The sequence below is a fragment of the Pteronotus mesoamericanus genome, unplaced genomic scaffold (assembly GCF_021234165.1).
Source record: "Pteronotus mesoamericanus isolate MK-2021 breed Mesoamerican mustached bat unplaced genomic scaffold, CSHL_Meso_final contig_20, whole genome shotgun sequence".
Lineage (NCBI taxonomy): Eukaryota > Metazoa > Chordata > Mammalia > Chiroptera > Mormoopidae > Pteronotus > Pteronotus mesoamericanus.
In genome coordinates this window covers 11909368-11925878 of record NW_026555085.1, presented here as the reverse complement: position 1 = coordinate 11925878, position 16511 = coordinate 11909368, and the positions used below count along the sequence as shown (strand labels likewise).

General features: G+C 47.1%; 1 protein-coding gene and 1 non-coding gene across 2 annotated transcripts in view; both read left to right on the top strand.

The window, feature by feature from the left end:
- Positions 1–15270, top strand: part of TRERF1 (transcriptional regulating factor 1) — a 35043-nt gene extending 19773 nt beyond the window's left edge. The window contains exons 10-14 of the mRNA XM_054568760.1: positions 948–1036; positions 2869–2982; positions 8718–8921; positions 11415–11626; positions 14748–15270. Of these exons, the coding sequence (XP_054424735.1) occupies positions 948–1036; positions 2869–2982; positions 8718–8921; positions 11415–11626; positions 14748–15072 (944 nt within the window). The 3' untranslated portion in view covers positions 15073–15270. The remainder of the gene's footprint in view (positions 1–947; positions 1037–2868; positions 2983–8717; positions 8922–11414; positions 11627–14747) is intronic.
- On the top strand, positions 4394–4527 carry LOC129068028 (small nucleolar RNA SNORA42/SNORA80 family). Its single transcript, XR_008528846.1, has one exon. It is a non-coding gene; the product is annotated as a small nucleolar RNA SNORA42/SNORA80 family (small nucleolar RNA).
- Positions 15271–16511: the final 1241 nt, after the last annotated feature.

Here is a 16511-nt window from a genome sequence, read left to right as displayed (position 1 = left end):
TTCCTCGACTGTAAAGTGGGTAACGGTAACACCAGTCTGACAGAGTTGTTGGGGGAACCGAATGACTAACACCTGTGAAGTACTTAGAACCTGACACGTAGTAAGCACTTACAAATGTTCACCTTTTTTTCCCAGAACAGCTTCTTACATGCAGTAAACACCTAATAAATACTTGTTGAACGGCTAGATGAAGGAAGGAAGGAAGGAAGGAAGGAAGGAAGGAAGGAAGGAAGGAAGGAAGGAAGGAAGGGAGGAAGGCTGCTTGCCTCTGACTTGGCACACACTTCCTCTCCCTAGAATTCCCTTCCATCTCCTTGCCTGACTTGCTTCCCTGTCCTTGACTCAACTCAGGTGTCTTCTTTCCCTGGAAGCCTTCTGGCTGCCCCTCCCCCGGCCTGAGGGGGGTGTTCCTCCTTCATGCCCCACGGGCACCTGACACCTCTATTCGTCATTGCCGTCATCACTGTGAATGCGGCGGCCTCCTAGTTTGTCTCCTCGCCGCACTGTGAACCACATCTTGAGGAGCATGTGCTACGTGAATGCTTGTGCTTGTGAACATCATAACTACATGAAAACCGTAACTAAAATTTGTTAAACACTCCAGTTACTAAGCTAGATACTTCATGCATTATCTTTAACCTTTACGAAAATTCTAAAAGGAAGGGACAATTAGAATTATTCCCATTCGTTGGTAACAAAATTGAGTTTTAGGTTCAATAATGTGCCACGGTCAAGGTCATAGCTGAGATGAACCCAGGTGTCAGAGCTGCTAACCATTACACTGTACTGGCTTTTTGTTCAAAAAAGAGTTTGATGGGTATTATGTTATTTGTTTTCGTAACTTAAGTAAGTGAACCAGCCATTAAGCTGGGGAGATCTGTGAAGCTGGAAGCAGCAAAGTGGGGAGAGCTGTGAACTGTTGTCATGAAGTTTGTGTTCTCTTGTAGGTTCGGACAAGTGGACCTCCCTAGAAAGAAAACTGTTTAATAAAGCACTAGCCACTTACAGCAAAGACTTTATTTTTGTACAGAAGATGGTAAGCATGCTTCTGCCCATGGCTCCCTTGAAACTGAATTTGGGATATTGTACACCTAAAGCTATATAGAAGTATTTGGTTACCGGCCTAATCCTCTCCCAAAAGGATGCCTTCCCCCCGTTGCTGGTGAAGGGTGGCATCTGTTACAGGGTGGCATGGCCCCAGTGTCGGGGGCGTCGGGGGAGGGGGACAGATTGTTTGGACATGGTAGTGGTGGGGGTTATTTTTATCCTAATAAAAATGTGTAATTTATACATTCTGTTAGATTAAAATAGAACTCAGGCTTCTGGTTCACAATTTACATAATTTATTTCATGTATATTTGACAGATCTGTCTTGTCTCCGACAGAATATTTTTCTGGGAAATTGGAGAAGTGAGGACATGTGCCCTCCCCTAGCCAGGAGCAGAGTTTCTGGGATTGGGCCTCTAATTATAGTGACAGTAATGGTAAAAACAATACATATATATCATTTCACAGCAAATCAAATTCTTTCCCATAGATGAAAAAGCACTTTATACAGCAGACAATAAACCCAATAGGCCATAATTGGCTGAGAGATGGTTCAGCTAAAAGTTAAAATGATTCCAAGTACGTTTTAGCAGACCAACGGATGATGAAGCCACATTGTATTACTAAGGTCATGAAGGTGTTCGGGTCCACAGAAATGAGGGTGACAGGTGACAGACAGCTCCCATTGGCTCCAAGCTAGACCACTGGTACCAATGGTGTTCCAGGTACATGTCCTTGACCAAGGGCCTTGACGGACAAGAATCAGATTAGGTGGACTTTTTCTCCAGCTCACCTCCATCTCCAGATCTGTATTCACTCTTACCTTTCACTCCCTTGGAGGCCAGAACATCCCCTGCCCAGCAGCTCCCATGCTCTCATCTTTTTTGAGTCACCTTCCCCAGGACTGACCTGTCCTAGGCCTCACGCTTTATTGACTGTGCTTGTCAGGCGACACAGGTGTTTAAGCAAGAGCTTTCTGGGACACTGTCCTCACTCCCTGGGCCATTCTGGAATAGAAATTCACGGTATCAGGTGGCTGTGACGGGGGCAGCGTTGAGGAGACAAGACTCCTGGGCAGCATCCCCCTCACCTCACCTCGCAGGTGGCCATGCCCCCACCCCTAAGGGCACTGCCCACCTTTCACCTGCCTCCAGAAAACCCATGCTATCGAACTGCACTTTGAGCTTAGAGATATATGAACAAAACAAAGGAATTTTTTATCTTTAAAACACATTTACCTTTGCCCCTTTTGGGGAAAATAGAACAAGGTTTATTTCCTACAAAAACTGAGCTCTTTTCATTGTAACTTTGCCTTATGTTCCTGTTCGATGACTAAGGAACATTTCTCATAGATAGGTTTTGAAGCTCGGCAAGCCAGTCAACAAATCAGACAACCAGATTCATCCCAGCATGCTTAATGAAAGAGCATGCTGCTTTACGGGTTAACAAAAGGAATGAGTTCGCTACGGACGGACGTGAAAAATCTCCAGGCCAGGCTATATTGTGAAAAAAATCAAGTTGCAAAATATGCATGCGCTGCATTTTGTCAGGAAAGTGGGGAAGGATTGTGTTTGTTGGTGTATGCGTAAAGGAATTCTGGAATGATATCCAAGAAGTTAATAAGAGGGGCTGGCTGTGCTGCAGGGCGGGGAGTGAACTGGGTGGATGGAGAACTGGCGTGGGAAGGAGACTTTTCTCTATATACATTTTTCATTGAACCACGTAAGCCTATCACCTATTACAAAATTAAATTTTCACCAACACTTGCTGCTTTGCACCCTGCCCACGGCTGGTGCTGACCTTGAGATGGCTTTCTGGCAGGTGAAGTCTAAGACAGTGGCTCAGTGTGTGGAGTACTACTACACGTGGAAGAAAATCATGCGGTTAGGACGGAAGCACCGGACACGCCTCACGGAACTCATCGACGACTGTGTGGTGAGTGAAGCTGCTGAGTCGCTGCTTTTGCTGGCCCCAGTCCCACCCCACTCCCAGGTTAGTAAGTGGCTGGTGTTTATTTTGGCTTTGCCGCCGAGGCGGCCACAGCAAGTGGCCGATGAACCCGCTCCCGCCCCTGCTAGGATTCCAGCTTTGACTTCTTGATGTAGGCAGAGGGAAGGCGGCTTGGGGTTGACCTGTGGCTCAGTGTTCTGTGAAGGAGGTGGGGGCCGGCCTGCGTCCCAAGGCAGATAGGAGCCAGGCAGTTCAGCCAGGGTGGTCCCAGCCGTGGGTGGGTGGTTTTTTATAAGCAGGTGCCCTGACCCCCTCGCATATCCCTTCCTGAGTCTTCCACCTCACAGATGCCACTGACTAGAGAATCTAACATGCTTGAAAATCACGAAGGAGGCTTCAGCTCTACCGCAGCCCCCATAAACCATGAGCCAGGAGGAGCGTTGGCCTCCAGACAGTGCCAGGACCTCTCGGTTGAGGCACTGGTTCGCACGGTGTAATCATTCTAACCCTCATATCACCATTCATCCCTGACTTTGACTTCCCAAATTAGCAGACAGTCAAAGTTGTCTGCGTATTAAGATTAAGTACACGTTGAAGACATAAGTTTGAAATCGTCTCAGAACCCCGTATGTGTGGCTCTAGTCATTATTACCGCATCTGTATTTGTGGTGAACTCTTCTCTCTGTGTCCATGGCTAAGGGAAGTCTCCTTCTCGCCTGCTGTGGAAACGTTACCTACTCTGTGTGCGTGTTAAAGGGACATGTCTTACAACAAATTACTAAACCCCAGCCTCTGTCATCATCGGGGAGCGTGTTTAGAGTTCATGAATGGTGTGATTTGTAATTACACTCTCATTCCCAGTAGTGCCCTGGGATAAGTGTTAGCACATCTGTGGGTTACTTTCCTAAAAAGGCGATTTCTGTGTGTCCACCATTGTGCTAGGCTCTTTCCAAATGTGGACTCATTTAGTCCTCATACCCATTCTCTGCAGTAGGAAACTGAGGCATGGAGTGACCTAGCTGTGGTTGGGGGCTGGCAAGTGTGTTGTCTGAGCCTGATTCCCTTATGTAATATTTAAATCAAATGCAAATTCTCTTCTAGACATGTAAAAACACTTGGACTCATTAATACTTGAAAGCCCAAGTTCCTAATGATGTATTAAGTCGAGCTACAAAATATACAAACATATATAAATTTATATTTAGACCCAAATATCAGACAAAATAGATGTGTGGAATAGAATGAAATTTCTGTTCTTTTGATCAAAGTAGACAGTATTCTGTATTGAGGGTCTCCTATGACCAGGACTTTTGTCTGACTGGGTTAAGTAGTAATGTCTTGTATCAGAATAGTTTTTCATGCATCTGTCACCTAATGTTTTAAAAAGCATTGCAATGCATGGGTTTGGATTTATGGCAGGCCCATCCCCCTGGGCCTGTCATAGTGCCCCATGCTAGAGTGAACTGTGGCCTCGAACCATTGCCTGGCCTCTGCCTATAGGCTGCAGGCACTGAAGTGGGTTGCACAGTGGAAAAAATAAATAAGCAGTGTGGCCTCATCTGCTTCAATGAACTAAAACCGATTGTGTTCCCGCAATGTAAACAGCAATATGTATGTAGTGCATTGGGTGAGTCAGGGGTGTTAACTGGCCTCTGCCCCTACTTCCCCCAGGTGAGCATATATGCTAGTTGGGAGATGTGGCATACACAAGTGGAAAGTTTACTGGGAGCTCCAAGAGTGTTTAAAAGCAAAATGAAATGAGAACCAAAGTTCTCAGCCATGGCCTTAGATCTAGCCATGGTCTCTTTCTCATCTGGCTCCACCACGCCACAGCCAGAAGTTTGAGGCCCAGAGAGGGGCAGAGGCTTGCCCCAGATCACACGGAGCATTGCTTTCCAAATGGGTCAAATAAACAGTAAACAAGAAAGCACAAAGAACCCTGGCCTTGGAGACCTAGGACCTGACTCCTAGGCTGTACAATGAGTACAATGACTCCTAGGCTGTACAATGAGTACAATGACTTAGATGATTTGGAAAGCCCCTACCAATTCTGAAATGTTTGGGACTCTCTGAGAGCCATGTTTTGGAAGAGGGCAAAAGCAGAGGATAGGGTTTCCTAAGACACATTGGTATCTCTTTGGCTTGGGTATTATCAGTTGCCTAGGACTGTGTCTCCATAATAGAGGCACTCAACAAATATTTAGAGAATGAAGGAATAAACATTTTTCTGAGGTGCATAGTAACAACCCCTCTATAAACTCACTGGAGGGAGACAGGAGCAACTGGATTCTGAGCAGAGGAGTACTGACTGCTAAAGAAGATGGTACCACGCAAGGCAGAGGCACTGACTTGGGCCATCGGGGCTTTGAAGGTGGGTGGAAAGGGCAGGCCACGCGTAACTTCAGGAGGAAGAGAGGTTAAGATGGCGCCCAAGGGGCCACACCTTCTCGGGTTAATCGCCAGCAGCCAGTATTAGGCTGGCTCAGGAGCATCCACACCCTTGTGACCTCTGAGCTTAGGGAAAACAAAAAGCGAGGTACAGAGATGGCTCAGGCTCGCAGAAACAAGAAAACCTTGGTCTCAGGCCAATGTGGCAGCTCACAGCTCCCTTTAGGGCACTGTGAAGGTGCAGCTGTCTGATGATAGTTTACAGGTGACAAATTAGGACTGTGCAAGGACTGGGGAGGGTGCAGAAGTCACTCTCCTAAGACCAGGGCCTGATACCCTGGGATAGCTCTCCTGATTGTGTGTCCTCAGTGTTTTATTAAAGGGACAGATGGTCATTCCCACCCAGATGGAACATGTGTGGGTGGCTTAGGGACTTGTGTTGGGGGAGAGGGAAAGAAGGAGAGTTTGTGAGGAATGACAGCTCTTTAGGGAACCTGCAGAGCAGTGTGCCTTCTGGCCTGAAGCCACCGTGGGCCCTCCCACCCTTGCAGGCAGAAGAAGGGGCTGAGATGGGCTCGATTAAGGAGGTGGCAGTAGACTGTGCTGACCACCCCTTCCTGCGCCGTGTCCATCCTCGTGCTCCCACTCCTGACAAATCTGTGGTCTGGCCGTGACCAGAATTGAACATGGTTCGAAAAACTGACTGACCCAGTTAACTAACTTGGAAAGATAGTGGCCAGGGCTCAAAGAGCAAAGTTCACCCGTGGTCTAAGCGCCTCAGGTTTTAAATCTCAGTTTATCTTCTATACCAGCCACGTGACTTTGGGAAAATTAGTTCTCTGGCCAACTTCTTCATTTGTGTAAAAAAGAAAAATTTGTACAGGGTTGTTGTGAGAACCAGAAACCTGTGTGTGTAAAGCCTGACTCATAGCAGTCGTTTTATATTGTCATCATCAGTGACTGTGACACGCAAATTTGTGTCTTGGAGTAAATACAGGTTATTGAACATTTGTATTTTAACTTACAAATTTCTCATAATATGAATTTTATTTGCGTACCTGGGAAATAAAAATATTCTCCACCTCAAGTAACTCTTGAAATTTATATAATGTTATTAACCAGTTACCCCAATAAATTTAATTATTTTTTAAAAAGAAACCCTTACTGTAGACACTCCAGGTTTTGAGCACCATATTAAATATAGAACCACCTCCCTGTCCTGTATTTGCCCACCTTCTACCGATTTTGGAATATTACCAAAATCATTTCACCATACATCACAAAATGGCCAACTTGCTGATAGGAAGTTCTGCATGTTAGGACTTTTGTCCTCCTATTTTTGTGTCTCTTAGTCACTTGGGTGATCCATTTGGCCTAATGATAAGTCATTTTGTGAACATGTATAGATCGCCAGTTGAAATAAAACCTATCTAAATTTCTGAGACATATACCGCCACAGTACAGTATAATCGAATCTGTAATTTTGTGGCTACACGGAACGCTTCTTCTCACTTAACCAGAAAGCGTCGTTGTGAGGAAATTGTCTCTGCTGGGCCAGTGGGGGGCGTGCTAAGGCCCCGTGCTTAACCGGTGTCACCCTTCTCCCCAGCCCCAGTCCTAACCGGAGAGAGGAAGCTTGTGGTTTCAGGATCTCAGGGCACCACTGCTCTCAGAAGTCTTTACTCTTCTCGGATAGTGTTGCTCCTGGGTCCTAAGAGTCACAGGCTCACCCAGAGTCACGTCACTGTGGGGATCCCTCGCGCTGTAAGCAGTGGGAGCACGAAGAGAGCGTGGCGGTGTCGGATACCTGGTGATGGAAGAAGACCTGACTTTGGGTGCAAAACACACAGCGCAGTATGCAGATGATGTGTCATGGAATTGTATACTTGAAGCCTGTTGTAGTTCATTAATCGATGTCAACCCAATAAATTGACTTTAAAAAGATAAAAAAAATACGGAGAGAGAGCACGTGGCAGAGACAATGCCCCTTCAGTTGGGCATACCTTTTGTTCCCATGTTTGTAAATCAAGGGGACTGTTTACAGACTATTCAGTGATATGGCATATGTGAAAGCACTTTGTAAACTGTAAATTGCTGTAAAGCAGAAGCTGAAATGAAGCTGATGGAACATAGCGCTCTCTTTCCACGGTCCCCAGGCCTTCGTGGGCCTGGAGGAGCCAGCGTCCCTCACCGCACCGCCACTTCCATGAGGACAGAGAGCAGAATGTCTTCAGTTACACAGGAGGCAGGATGAGGGGCTCCTAAATCCCTGCCCTCCATCCCCAACCCATCCGGGGTGCCTACTCCAACTGCTCCATTAATTCATTATCTTGTTAAACTTGAGGAAGGCGCTGACCTCCTGCGTAATTCAAGGACCTCGTGCTTAATGCCTCACCTGGTTGCTATTCGGAAGTAGAGGGAGGGGACACAGCAGCAAAGAGGGTAATTACTCATGGAGAAGATTTTGCTTGTTCTTTTTCGTAGACTGCCTCGGGAAGGCATTTCTACAAGCCTATGATCAGAAACCAGGATAAAAAAAGCACATGACAGCCCTGGCTGGTGCGGCTCGGTGGGTTGAGCGCCAGCTTACAAACTGACAGGTCGCCCGTTTGGTTCCCAGTCAGGGCGCACGCCTGGGTTGTGAGCCAGGCCCCCAGCTGGGGACTGTGCAAGAGGCAACCGATTGATGTTTCTCCCCCTCCCTTCCCCTCTCATAAATAAATAAAATCTTCAAGAAAAAAAAAAGAGAAAGGCACATAATAAATAAAAGGGACTATTCCCTTCCATTTTCTTTCCTTTTCAAAGTCAATATGGTGCTCTCTTTGATTCTCTCTTCTGGCAGGATCAGAGCAGGGGCGCTTGGGGGCCCCGGCGTCCCTTGCTTTCCACAGGCCAAGTCAACATCTCAGGCATCTTGCATGGAAGAGGGTTACAAGGCCCATAAAACAAATCAGGACAGGTCTTTAGTCTCTCTCCAAAGGGTCCTACAGTATTGTTAGTGCCGGAAAACCCTCCACACGGCTCTGGGGACAGAGAGCAGGGCAGACAAACAGAGGTGGGGCAGCCTGCCTGGATTTTAGTCCATTTTAAGGTCTGCTGGTCTCGAACAAGGGAGAGAAACTCTACATACAGAAATCTCTCCTCCCTGCCTTAAAATATTTTTATATAAGTCATAGGGGACCCAGAATGGGGCAGGGGAGAGAATTCAAAGCATCCAGTGACCAACCTTGGAGCGGCTGTAGTCCCCACCTCCCGGCCTATGGGTTCTGTTCGTCACTGAAAATGCCATTTGGGGACTCTTCCCCCTTTTGCTTTTATTGCTTGAATACTAGACGAGTGAAGACGACGACGAGTTGGAGGAAGAGGAGGAGGACCAGGAAGAGGATAGGAAATCCACAAGAGAAGAGGAGAGTGAAGTGCCCAAGTCCCCAGAGCCACAGCCAGGCCCTGTCCTGGCTCCCGCAGAGGGGCCTCCCCTGCAGGCCCTCAGCCAGCCCTCCGGCTCCTTCATCTGTGAAATGCCCAACTGTGGGGCTGTAAGTACCTCTGCGCCCTCCAGTGATCTGGGACTTGGGGCGAGGCGGCCAGACATATGGCTATGCCTGGCTGTAAGAGATGGTGCACTTTGGAAAGCGTGCACTTTCTGTAGAGGGAGCTGGGCGGAGGGGATTCCGTGTTGCCATGATTTTCTGTCTTATATCGCGTTTATTTACCCATTCACCAGCAGATATTTCTAGAGTGTGTGTGTTCTGCGTTAAGCACTGAGCTACATGCTCAGAGGACACGAAGTAGGTTCTGCCCTCAGGAAGCATGAAACTCAGAGCTCAGTGCTGGCGCCCAGGGCTCTGCAGTGAGCCTGGGCCTCCAGACCTCACGCTCTCTGGTCTTTCATGCCTCTTCCCTCCTCTGGGCTGTGTCACACCAGGTCATGGCCTGTTGCATTTAATTGCACTGGGAGAGCCCATAGAAGATTGTCCTTATGCAACATAATTACAAAGACTTAGCTAAGGTTTATCTTTATATTCTTTGGGGGAAACAAAATACTGAAAAGGAGTCTGTGTAACTACTTAACCTAGAAGCGTCATTTAGCTAAAATAAAACCAGTTCACCATTTGGTCACTCTTAGCACTGAAGGAAGGCCTTACAGCATCTGTACTGGGCTGGTCTAAGGCTCCCTGTGAATTCCATAGGCTATTTCTTAAATATCCTTTTTACTTGGGACTCTCAGTCCCTCACCAGTCCCCTACTGGCTGAGTTATTGCGCTTTGCGCAAATCAGTTTCCTAAAGCCAGGCACACCTGTACAGGCACGTTCTAGAGGTATTACTTGAAAATAAGAGTGTCGCTTCTTTCACTGTTTTCCTCAAGTGAGCGCTTATCTTTGCTTGTCCATTATGTGGAACAATACTGTTTTCCAGAATATAGTGAATGCTGCTCATTGAGTCTGTCACTTAGATGAAGAAAGCAACAGTCTTTAAAATATTAGCTCCTAAAGCAGAAATTCAGTTGGTTTACATTTAAGAAAAAAGTGAAAAGGTAAAAGAAAAAAATGCTTATACATACACACACACACACACACATTTTATAGTAGCTTTGAGGAGAACAGAAGAAATTGCTAGCTTGTTTTTGTGTTTGATGTCTAATGACCTGGACGCTTCAGTCAGTCTTTGCTGTTTTGTGCAGAGAGCTTCTGTCCAGGGGTGATTAAGGTGTGACTTCAAGTGACAGCATTTCCGTGTAAATTTTTTTAGAAATTGGGTGCTTCCTCAATTCATAGTCTTGATGTACAGTAAATTCTTTACCAAGTGGGAGGGATATCATCTTTCATGTTTCCCAATCAGATGGGCTCAGCAAGAAGTATACCTTTTAATGACTTTTAAAAGTCACAGAGGAAAATGTGTTTTAATCCTTGCTGACCCATGGAGGTTTGGGCCGCTAAATCAGCAATAAATCTTTTTTCCCTGTAAGACCACAGACAGGGCTTGTGAATTTAACACAGAACAACCACCCAGAGCTGGGCAGCTTGTGGGGCACTCCCATTAGCTGACATTGAGCTCTTGGAATTCAGGGGTGTGGATTCTATCCCTTTACAGCAGTGGTTCTCAACTGACGATGACTTTATTCTCCCCAAACACTTGGCAGTGTCCAAGAATATTTGTGTCACAACCAAGGACATGCTACTTGGTTGCAGCATCCACTGGGCAGAGGCTAGGGATGCTGCTAAACTTTGACACAACACAGCCCCCCCGCAAGGCTTACCCAGCCCCAACGTCAGTAGTGTTGCGGTGGGGAAACCCTGCTTTATTGCAAGCTTCAAAAAATTGTCCAGGCCCTTCCCTTTTTTATCATCCTATAGTAAAGTTTTGGGGTCTAAAATATGGCTTCAGTAATGCGCTACTGACTGGAGTTTGTACATAACGCACAGAATATATCAGAGCAGCCGAGTCAGTGTCTTTCAGGTCGCGTGTCATAGGGTTCTAGGCTTCTGGGGGGCTGAGCAAGTAGGCTCCATTCTGGGGGGCTGTCTCTCTCTCTCTGCCAGAGCCCCCCTGCTTTTAACTTGGAGCTTTTGAGGAAGACCTGATTTGTTTTTGTCTTTTTAAAGTGAAAAAAGAAAGGAAAGGGGAAAAGAAAAGAAAAAGAGGGGAGGTAGTTACTAGCTTAAAAAAAAGTTTGAAAGCTGGCACAAACCCCTCATTGTACAGATGGGGAAAATACAGGGTGGACGGGGGATGGTGCCACAGCCGCCATTAGGCGCGGCGTCCAGCCCTGCCCCCATCTCCCGAGGTTCCAACGGCCGCTTTGCCCTTCCCCTGGCCACATCGCCCCCGTCCTCTGGTTATGGCGGTGGAGTTTTTAGTGGCGCGGCATTTGTGGTTGTGGGATAGGCCCAGAGGTTGCTAGTGTGAAACCCCTGTGCCCTGTCGTTAGACACTGTTTGAAGTATCACACGTTTTACCATTGAGTAACTAACAACCCTAATTTCCTTTTCAGGACTGTAGATGTCATGTCACTCCCTTTCTTCCCCAGGTGTTCAGCTCCCGACAGGCCCTCAACGGCCACGCCCGCATCCACGGTGGCACCAATCAGGTGACCAAAGCTCGGGGTGCTGTTCCCTCCGGGAAGCAGAAGCCTGGCAGTGCCCAGAGCGGGTACTGCTCGGTGAAGAGCTCGCCCTCTCACAGCACCACCAGCGGCGAGACAGACCCCACCACCATCTTCCCCTGCAAGGAGTGTGGCAAGTAGGTGGAACTGGCCCAGGGACCGAATCTAAGTTTGAGATGGGAAATCCCTCTGTGGGAGCCAGGCCAAGGTGGGCTGAGTTTTCTTCAGCTAGAAAAAGTACCTGGACTCTCTGAATTCTCCCTGGTACTATCCACGGCGTCTGCCTGGTGTCTCAGGGTGGGTGGACTTTGTCTCCAAGTTAGAGTATGGTCACTCTGATGTCGTAAAGTCTGATGAGGATGGACATCTTCAGAGAGCAAATCTCTAGTGACAAAACTTAATTCTTTTCCAAAAATGGTGGATGGGACTCCGTTCCCATTTCTGCCCATCACACCCAGACCGTAGTTACTGGCATTCCTGGTAAGTTTGAGAATGGCTCTAAGACACCCTGTGCCCGGGGCAGACGTCACTAATCAATTACCGCACTTTGTCCACCACATAAAGACTTCAGATGCTTTCCACTATAATCCTTCAAGGTGGCCCAACTCGTTGATCAGAGTTGACTCACAAAATAAAGCTTATTTGGATTTGGCTTTCCTGCCTGCCCTTTTAAATATAATTAAAAACTTAAGAGGAGAAACTGACAGTGGGTAGTAATAATAACAGCTAACGTTTACTGAGCACGCACTCTGTTACATGCTTTTTGTGCACGAGCTCGTTTAATCCTCACCCAGAAATAGATCCAGTTTTTAAACTTGTTTAACAAATAAGGATTGGACGTTAGGTAAAATGACTCGCCCCAGGTCATAACCGCCATTAAGAGTAGAGTGGAGATTTGAACACAGCGGTGCTCTAATGCAGAACCTGGGTTCCTCATTACTGCTCCATCCTGTTGGTTTGCATTGTTTATTTATTTACTTTAGATAGAAAATACCATTGATGATAAGGTGCACACGGTTCCCTTCCATAACATCATAAGAATTCCAGCTTCCTTCTCAGTGCATCTGCCCTACTTGGAGGGAGAGTATATTGTCCTGAGTGATGCCCTTTAGGACCCTTACTCTCCAGCATCTCACATGTGAAAAGTACTATTACTCTTTACCTGGACAGATGCTGGCCAAGTAGCTGCTAAAATATCCTCTACAAGGAAAACATCCCTAGTTGTATGAATGAGACCAACTTGGATCTTTACTTAAAATATACATTGTCATAGAATATTTCAGGTCACTTAATAGTAGCTGTCACTTACCAGATAGTCACTATTTGCCTGGCACTCCTTTCAAGGATTTTTACCTATATTGATTAATTTAATCTTTACAATAGCCCTATAAAGTAGGTATTTTTAGTAGCTTCCTTTTTACAAATAGAGACATCGAGGCACAGAAAGGTTAAGCCGCTTGTCACAGTGCATGGCTGAATGGGGATCGGCACCATGCAGGTTGGCCCAGGCCTGGGCTCTTAGCCTCTACGGAAACCGGACTCAGTTCAGGGGCTCCCACCAAAGTGAATCAGAACTAGCGGCTCTCCTCCCTCTGCGGCGCAGGGTTGGGAGAGGTGGACTTAGGCATCAGCCCCTTCTGAGACTGTGCTGTGATGTCCTTCAGAGCCGGGACGTGATGTCATCCTCATGCCACCATGGAAGAAGTGACCCCTGCGTTGATCATTAGGTTTATTAACTTGAAATAATGAAACCTCCGCAGGCTGACGACTCTTGTTACCTCCTACCCGCTTGCTGGGGGGTGAGGGGCCTGGGGGGCCTAGGTGAGAGGGGCCAGCACCTTCCATTCGGCAGCTCCAACAGGCTGCGACTCTTTACGGGTGGAGACAAAAGGCATTTTAACAAAAACTGGTATTTTTGAGCTTTCTGGCTCTTTGCAACATCCATTAAATGGTTTGTTGTTTTACGTTACTGGAAACCTTTTTCCACCATAACTCCAGTTAAGATTTTATAGAAAACAGAACTATTTTCAGAGGGTTACCCAGCTGGGAGCAGCATGAGGCCAGTGTTTGCAGAATGCCCCTGTTAGCTGCTGAGATACCATTTTCATTGTGTCCAGTTGTGATTCATCAACTCTGACTCCGGCCTTAGAAATGAGGTTTTAATTTTTTTGGTTTTGTTTTTGATTTTCCTTTGTGAGCTCAGGAATGAGTATAGAGTATTTTGCACTGTCCCCTCTCCAGTGGCAGGCAGTCTCACATCTAGGCAAACTCTTTCCGGAAAAGGTTCAGATAGAACATTTTAACAGGCAGGCCAGACTTGGCTGTATTGCAGTAAGACTTTATTTACAGAAACCGGCAAGGGGCTGGATTTGGCCCACTGACCATAGTTTGCAGTTTGCAGACCTCTTATCCCAGGGTCTCTCAACCTCAGCACTGATATTTGGGTCTGATAATTCCTTGTTTGGGGAAGAGAGGCTGCCCTGTGCATTGTAGGATGTTTAGCAGCATCTCTGGCCTCTACCTACTAGATGCCAGAAGTACCTCCTCCCATGGTTGTGACGATCATAAATGTCACCAGACATTACCAGATGGTCCCTGGGGAGGAAAATCACCCCCATTTGAGAACCACTACTTCATTCTAAGGCAGACCATAGAAAACAATGATAAAAGGATGGCCAGCAAGAAGAGGTCTCAGGTAGACAGGAATGGAGGGTGCAGCTCAGAAGTCAGGTGCAGTAGAGACAGAAGAGGAGCCATCAGGTTTGGCCACACAGAGTACTGGTGACCGTGAGAAGAGCACTTGGGCTAGAGTGGAGGGGACAAGAGTCCTGTCGGAGAGGGCAGAGGAGGAAGGAACTGACCCAGGTGTGTGCAGATCCTGAAGAACTCTGACTGCGGAAGAACAGGGGCAGAGGCCGGAGTGGGATGGGAGCTGTTGGAGCGAGGGGGCTCCCAGGTTGCTCAAAAAGGCTTAGTGAGTGAGAGAGAGCGTGTAAGGCCCAGGAGGCCTTTGAGGATTTTTCCTCCATTGACACAGGAAGGAAGCCTGGTGCACTGTGAATGCGTTTCTGTCCCTATGACCTTTGTTTGTAGTGCTTGGAGAAGACAGGATGGTGACAGGTCACCAGGGGAGGAGGTCCTAGGAACTCAAGAGCCAAGGACTTTGTCAAAGCCAGCCCGACTGATATGTCAGACCACACGTCCCCTACTCTCAGATCTCCTTCTCAATATCACATGCTTCTTTTTCTTCATTTTTAGAGTCTTCTTCAAGATCAAAAGCCGAAATGCACACATGAAAACTCACAGGCAGCAGGAGGAACAGCAGAGGCAAAAGGCTCAGAAGGCAGCTTTTGCGGCCGAAATGGCAGCCACAATCGAGAGGACTACGGGGCCGGTGGGGGCCCCAGGGCTGCTGCCCCTGGACCAGATGAGTCTAATCAAACCCATCAAGGACGTGGACATCCTTGACGACGACGTTGTCCAGCAGTTGGGAGGCGTCATGGAAGAGGCTGAGGTCGTGGACACCGATCTCCTCTTGGATGATCAAGATTCAGTTTTGCTTCAGGGTGACACGGAACTGTAAAGGCCTGTTTGTCACTCACAGACAAAGAAAATTCACGGCCTGCATCTCCATTAATCAGGAGACCTGGACTGCCTGCTTGTTTTGTAACCATTTTAAACTACCTGTTTAAAAAGTGGTTGTTTTATTCAGGTTTAGAAGAAAAAATCCAGTTTCTTTTCCTTTTATTTAAAAGAAATTTGTTTTTTTGTGGGAAGTTAGGGGGAATAAATAATTGGCACAACTCTATTTAAGAGACGTTTCATCTGGGCTACATTCCCGTGAACTCATTCCTGGCAGGGAATGAGCCGGACGTTCGTGTTCCTTTGCTTTCAGATGTCAACCGTCCTGATTGCCTTTTATCCCAAAGCTTGCAGTGAGTGTGTGTACGTGTGTGGCTGTGTGAAGCAGGCTGCCCTCTTCTTGCGAGGGCCTTGGGCCATCCTTTTCCACCAAGAGTTTTTTATTTTGTTTTTGTTTTTGTTTTTTTGTTCTGACCTCATTCTGTACTGTGCAGTGAACCTGGCAACTCTGCCAGGAGACCGTGCTAGCAGGTCGCTTTCCAGAGAGCTGAGTAAGTCCTCACGTGCCACGCTTTCCTCTGCACACACATCATTTGGAGAGTTGGCCAAATGGGAGAAGTTTCCTCCCTGCCTTGCCTGTCACTTGGCCTGTCTCTAGGAACTGAGGGCTGTATAATTTCAGGCTTGCACTCCCTGGCAGTGATTCACGAAGACCTGGTTTGTAGAGCAAGTGTGGCGTCTTCCGTGCTCCCTGGGGCCGGTGGCTCGTCGCGGGTTGGCAGAGCTGTGTCTCAGTGAGAACCCACTCTAGGCCTATCTGGAAGAAAACAGCCGCAACTATAAAGTTGCCAGGGCTGGGTTTAGGGTGGGCGGTTGAGAGGCACATATTGAAGTACCTGGGAAGCCAAGAAGTGTTCTTTTGCCCAAACACAAGATCGGAAGAGCCCGCTCAGTTTTGCAGCACTGTCAGTGATGAGCAGAGTTCTGAAATGACTCGGTGCCGTTTGGAAGTACTGTGAAATTCATTCACTGGGGATTTTGCTGTAATTCATCTATGCTGGACCGAAGTTTACTTTGTCATTAACTATGAAGAAAATGGTTTTCTAAGAAATTTGATAGCAAATACAAGGGCAATAGCATTAAAGGCCAACAAAAAATGGTTTCATATACCACTTTAGCTACAATGTTTGCATTCAAACAATGAATGTATTCATTAAAGTCATTTACCAAAGCACTTCTAGAATCCTCCAAGCTACATAACTCTGCCTCCTCCTGTCCCTGTCATTAGGGTTGCTGTTTGTACTTGAAGGTAATAATAACCTGTAATTCCTCAAAAATGTCATTTAGCTCAGGCTTTTGGGCTGAGTCAGACTGACCTGTCCCTCTGTTGGGGCGAATGAGTGAGCACCCTCAGACCGGGGCAAGGCCTCCGCAAGGAGA